Source organism: Biomphalaria glabrata, chromosome 11, assembly GCF_947242115.1.
Source record: "Biomphalaria glabrata chromosome 11, xgBioGlab47.1, whole genome shotgun sequence".
NCBI classification, from domain to species: domain Eukaryota; kingdom Metazoa; phylum Mollusca; class Gastropoda; family Planorbidae; genus Biomphalaria; species Biomphalaria glabrata.
Window position 1 is genome coordinate 6,600,790 of NC_074721.1, and position 6,420 is coordinate 6,607,209.

At 35.9% G+C, this 6,420-nt stretch overlaps 1 protein-coding gene across 1 annotated transcript; it reads left to right on the forward strand.

Annotated features, from left to right (window-relative positions):
* The first annotated feature begins 1,008 nt into the window (after window positions 1-1,008).
* LOC106068622 (uncharacterized) lies at window positions 1,009-6,016 on the forward strand. Its single transcript, XM_056004631.1, has 3 exons — window positions 1,009-1,281; window positions 1,405-1,556; window positions 3,558-6,016. Exons 2-3 carry the CDS (start codon window positions 1,429-1,431, stop codon window positions 4,057-4,059), a joined length of 630 nt encoding a protein of 209 aa, XP_055860606.1. The 5' UTR covers window positions 1,009-1,281; window positions 1,405-1,428; the 3' UTR covers window positions 4,060-6,016.
* The last annotated feature ends 404 nt before the right edge of the window (window positions 6,017-6,420 follow it).

The following is a 6,420-nucleotide window of genomic DNA, read 5'->3' on the forward strand; positions in this document are numbered from 1 at the left end:
CTAGGACAAATTTGTACAAATATTCCTTCTTCCCTAGTGCTATTAGAGCATGGAATGGGTTGCCTGAGCTAGCCAGGAAAACCAGTGACTTGGCAGAATTTAAGTCATTGGTTAATATGCATGACTGAATGCATGACGTGTAGGACGTAATCATCTTCTTTTTTTTAAGTAACGTCTGTATTATATAAGATAAGATAAGAAGATAAGATATGAGATAAAATAAATGTACTAAAGTAGTAATATGTTTTTAAAAAATCTAACTCAATACGATAACACCAACCGTTCAGTCTCACGTTCTGGGCTCGTTTCTCCTTTACTAAACCCAATGACGACAATGCAGCCTATCTTGCATCATTTACAACCAATCGCTAATCTCTTCCCACCGTCACCATAGAAACACACAAACATACAAAAAAACATAACAATGAGTGTAGTTTTCGGTCGGAAGTATCTTCAAAGCTACAGAAAAAAGAACACATCACAAATGAAGACATAAGAGGCAGGATTAGTACAACGATAGGACCCCACGATGACTTGCTAAGTACTGTAAAAAAAAAAACTCAAACTAAGACTCAATGGACATATTACAAGGGCTCGCAAAGACCTTCTTTCAGGGAACAGTACCAGGAGGAAGACGAAGAGGAAGACAGAGAAAGCGATGGGAAGATAAAATAAAAGAATGCACGGGTATCTCACTGAAAGAGATTCTATCAAAAACAAAAGACAGGAATGGACTGTCAACAGATCTTGTGTGGTGCCCCAACAGTCCATCAGGGATATGTGTAGAATCATTCATTTAAACTAAACGGCTCTCAAAAGATTGTCAATAGATCGGAAATCTATATTACATTTCATAAAACATCTCAACACAACATAGCAACAGATTTTTATCTCATCAACCATCAAAGCTTTATTCTTGATAAATAGATACACACACTTCCTTCTTAGAGGGAAACAACTCTATTGAACTTTGCCCTACTTTCAATCTAAATATAAAACAGATCTAGACAAACACACGAAAGCCTCTAAAACAAGCTTAACAACCCATATCTTATATCCTAGTTCGGGAATGAATAAAGGCGTTCAACCAGCGGATTTGTATAGGTCGTGTCTTCAAGATATTCTAATGTGTAGCTAGTCTACTATATAATATCTGTCCTTGTACACAGGGATTTTCATACAGGCTTAAGAGTAAGAGTGTATCAACACATATCTAAAAATATCCACCGGTAGTACCCGATGTCACACTCCGGTATAGTTTGAAATATGTGTTCCTTTAAGGTGAGTTCATGTTTTTAAGGCATTATAAAAATGATTTTTAGTTAAATATAAGTACTGTTAGCCATAGCAATTATATATGTTGATGTCGATGTTGGTAATACTGCGGTTTTTTTTCCCCACTAGATCTAGAGAATGTACTAGAATGAAATGAGTCATTTGGCCAACCTGTTGGCGTGTGCCAGGTGTTTGGCTGTGCTCGTGTCACTGGTTTCATTTACAAAGTCAGAATGGACTTTCCTTGAGTATTTGGGGATAAATGACGATACAGTAAAGCTGTAAGTAGAAGCCTGGTCAAGTAGACTACAAGCCCTAAACATTTTCATGTATTTTTTTTAAATAGTAGGGGCCTCTTGCTATTTCTGTTACAGTGACATTGATGTACCGATGTCAGGAAACAGGGAACACTGTCCAAGGGCCTCCCTAACTGCTCAAGGGCCTCCATAACTGCCCAAGGGCCACCTTAACTGCCCAAGGGCCTCCTTAACTGCCCAAGGGCCTCCTTAACTGCCCAAGGGCTCCCTAACTGCCCAAGTGTCTCCTTAACTGCCCAAGGGTTCCTTAACTGCCCAAATGCCTCCTTAACTGCCCAAGGGCTCCTTAACTGCCCAAGTGCCTCCCTAACTGCTCAAGGGCCTCCCTAACTGCCCAAGGGCCACCTTAAATACCCAAGTGCCTCCTTGACTACCCAAGGAATTCACCAAAGAATATATGTATGTTTGGTGCGATTACTACAACATACCGTTCTAACCGAAATGTTTACTGAGTTCCTCATTCTGTTCTACTGGTCTGTAACAACATAAATAAAACAAAAACGAAATAATTTATTACAAATTTATATGCCATTTATTACGTACTTAACAAAATGTAAGTCAAAATTGTAATGACCTTTTTTATATTATTTTATACATGGATAGATTATACATGGAAGTGAATTCTTCTTACAATTTATAAGCTAATGTTTCATTAACAGGATAGGGACAATGTATTGTATATCAATTAAAAATGCAATAGTTTGGTTGTTGTTGGTGTGTATGTGGTTAGAATCTTGTGGTATTAAATACTTCACATTCATATAATTTATGTCATTATTACATTAGTCAGATTACTGCTGGTTCTTGTGTCACACATTTAGGTAATGAATAAATATTCTTTATATTTATTCCAATTTTAACCCAACACAGTTGTTTAGTGAATTATCAATGTTAAATGTAACAGAATTCACAAGAAAGATATAAAGCTCAATTACTAAACAGCAGTTAAGTAAATTTTAGATTTGTGCCTAGAGCAACAAAACAATAGAACTAATACAGGCTATTTTTTCCCAACCTTTCACTGCTTTTTGAGTTGTTTTTTTAGCATAGAAGTTCAACAATATGGGGGTGGGGGGCAGCTTTTCAATGTGTCTGATTGTCTTTACTGCCTTTATTTTGGTTTCGCTGAAAAAAGCACGTATAGAAACCACAAATAACAATGATATAATGGAATACCAATATATCTATCCATAAACAATATAGAGAATAAGACATAGTCATACCATTTCTGACACCGTTACAAATGACATAGGTACCACTTTAAAATGATCGAATCAAGAGGTCCTACACAATTACACAATATTATAAAAGTAAAATAAAAGTTTCCCTTTCAGACCTTTACTTTCCCCAACTTAAGTCAGGTACCCAAGAGTTGGGTGGACCCAGGGGCGCCCTAAAAATCCCGAAATTCAAAATCCAAGTCTTCACTGAGAATCAAACCCAGGACCACAGATTCGGAAGCCGAGCGCTTAACCACTCAGCCGCCGCGCCCCCTACACAATATTATATTATTTAAATATTATTTTGGCTTTTTTTGACCAAAAATAATGAACACAGATTCTTTCACAATTATATAGGCCTATATATATCAATTTGTAATAATTATAAATTCACTATTTTTACAATGATAAAACTATGCTTTGATCTAAATCTGTATAGAATGTCTATCCCTCTAATATGTTCAATGTCGTCGCTCCCAGAGCTCCATTCTTGGGGAATGATTTTTTCATTTAAGTAGTTTATTTAAGTAATTTATTCTCTAGTTTGACTAACCATTTTAAACATTTTTTCAACTCTAAACTGCAATTAATGGAAATCAGAAATTTAGAAATTCCTCTCTTAGAAAAAAGAAATATATCAGCTAAGAAAGTAAAATTCATAATGTGTAAACAATATTATCATTTGATTATGGCAGCGTAATTAATGTATTTCAGTCAGTGTTAATATTAATCAATGTCTTTGCAGATTTTTCAGTGAGTTTTGTGATGACCCTGGTGACCTATATTGGAAGTTTAATGGAAACGAAACGCTCTTCAGCACAACGAGCGGTAACCTAACCAAGGAGGATAACTCAAGCTTGTCCAAAACTTACAGGTGTCAGCTCGACTGGAGCCTCATTGCCGTTAAGTGCAACGTCATCAGCGTGGACAATACTACGTTCGGCAATGTCACAAACTGTTCCATACAGGAACTCAACAGCAGCTGTTCGCACCGGTGCATATATGTCTGGACCTCACTGTTAGACAGGAATTCCTTTTTCCTGGACGTTGGTCAGTGCCAGAGAAGTGAGGAAAGGTTTGTTGACTATTGTAGGACTTCAGAAGAGAATCCACCTGTGCCCAGCAGCGATTCAGACGACTCGACTACTGGCGATCCCATGAAGATATTAGCATATTGTATCATCTTTCTTCAGGCCTCTATCATCAGTGTGTTTATGGGGTTTATTCTATACATAGATATATTTTAACTCTCTAAGTGCAATGAAAGAAAATAGAAAGAAATGACAACTTTGTCTTTGGTGTTTCTAAAATAGTTAGAGTTAAATTGAAATTGAAGTTAACCACTTTTCGATATGTGTATTCATTTAATTTTTACTGATTGTATTTTCTATTAGCTAGAAAATCAATTTAGCGGAATTTCCAGGGTAATGATTAAAGGATGTACAGTTTAACTGTATAACTGTCTATATTTTAAAGTTTATTCACTATTCCAAATAGTTATGAATAAGATGTTTTCGACACTATGCGTTACAAGGGGAATAAAGGGGGATAAATTTGCAACATAATTATTCCTGGGCTAAGTGGGAAAAAAAAAACAAATTGAAGTCCCCATCTGAGCGGATTTCGTTTTAACTAAATGATTACCCCACATATTATGTAATCAACAAGAGAGATATACAGCTATTAAAGCCGTACTCATATACCAGAAATAGTTTCATGCTCGTTCACCTTTTTTGGTTCATTTATAAAGATATTAAATTATGACAAACTTTCAATTTTTATGTATTTAATATAGCATGCATGATTCAACCTTGACAAGGGGATTGATACTATAACTTGTTCATTCCATACCTGTCTATTAAAGCCGTTATTCCCTCATACAGAAAATCGTATTGTAGATTGCGCATGTTGTATGACCTGGTACTCGCGCAATGTCAATACTGCCACGCACTTTTGGGTCTCCCATTACTGTGGTCATCCTGAAAACAATACTTTACTTGATTTATACATAGTACCAGGTGACCGAGCCTCGCTCGGTTGTCTAATTTGAGAAAGATATTCATCCGAACTCATTTCGGAAACATCTTAGTACACGGCCTCTACTTTGGTGAAAAGGCTATTAAAGCGTACAATAAAATAGTGCGCGGATGCTTAATTATATGACAATTGATTCAAGAAAACTTGTGAATGTTTACAAAAAGGTTTCAGTGTACTGATGTAAGCCTAAAACGTAAGAGATGGCTCTCTTTTATGGCGTCCTCCGACACCCTTTCATTCATAAAAAGATGTGTAGCTAACATTAGTAATACAATAATAAAACATGTTTAATATGTTCAATATAACGGTCGACATTGAGTTTTCGCAATGTGGCAAAAGAGTTGAGAATTTTTTATATAGGCCCCCCCCTACATATAGAAAGTTAAAATTTTTAAGAAAATTGTTAGAGTCGTCTTCGAAATAATGTATATATATAAATATATATTCATTCAAGAATTGCTTGGTTGTTTGTTGTTTTACTTATTTCGGATGTTCCTTCAGAGTTGAAGATAATTACGTCCTAGTCCAAACCTCCCGCAGGACGACGGAGGATGGGAGCGGGCAGGGTTTGAACCCGGGACCATCGATAAGTCCGAACGACAGTCCAGCGCGCAAACCGCACGACCAGGCAGCCATCCATTGGTTAAGAGTATAGGATATATATATATCCTATTTTATATTTATATATATATATATATATATCCCTTAAAGCTAGATAATATCCCCAAGCTGGAGGAAGCTTTTTATACTTGGTGTAAACAGGAAATGATCAGACATGCCTCAGAAGCTGGAGATATTTTTAAAAGAGAAAAAAATCACACACAAAAAAATATTGTCGTGCTAGCAAAGGCTGGGTTTAAGGAAACAAAGGCTGGGTTTAAGGAAACGAAGGCTGGGTTTAAGGAAACAAAGGCTGGATTTAAAGAAACCAACATGTATACGTCTCTTATGTATGTGATATGTGAGGAGAGCCCGTATAAAAAACTTAAACATCAAAATCAATTTGAATTAGTTACATTACAATTACAAAGTATGTGTAGATTGTTCATGAATGAATTTATCTCTAAAATGTAAATATATCAGAATGGCTGTTAAAAAACAGAATATGTTTATGAATCTTGTTCGCTGTGAGCTCAAATTTTTTAATAAATACGTCCATAGAACAAATTGAAAGTGTATTTATATATATATATATATTTGTCTTTATATGTGAAGCATTTTATGATATCTCTATGTACTTTTTGAAAGGATCAGATCAACTACGAATTGCTTTCATGCATGTCAGTGCATGTTAATCAATAAATTATGTTCTGCCAAGTCACTGGTTTTCCTGGCTAGCTCAGGCAACCCATTCCATGCTCTAATAGCGCTAGGGAAGAAGGAGCATTTTATACAAATTTGTCCTAACATATCTGTTGAGGGCCACACCGACTAATAGATTCACACAAAAAAGGAAGCTGACATTCGACGGTTCCTTTCATTTCTATTAAACTTCTTGCTTAGTGTCAGCTTTGACTACCGTGTATTGATTGTTCGGCCTTTCACTGGTGTTATTGAATTTCGATGAGTGT

Coding starts and splice junctions, on each gene's coding strand:
- LOC106068622 (XM_056004631.1), top strand. CDS start 1,429: ATGAGTCATTTGGCCAACCTGTTGGCGTGTGCCAGGTGTTTGGCTGTG. Junction 1,557..3,557: donor AATGACGATACAGTAAAGCT/GTAAGTAGAAGC, acceptor ATGTCTTTGCAG/ATTTTTCAGTGAGTTTTGTG.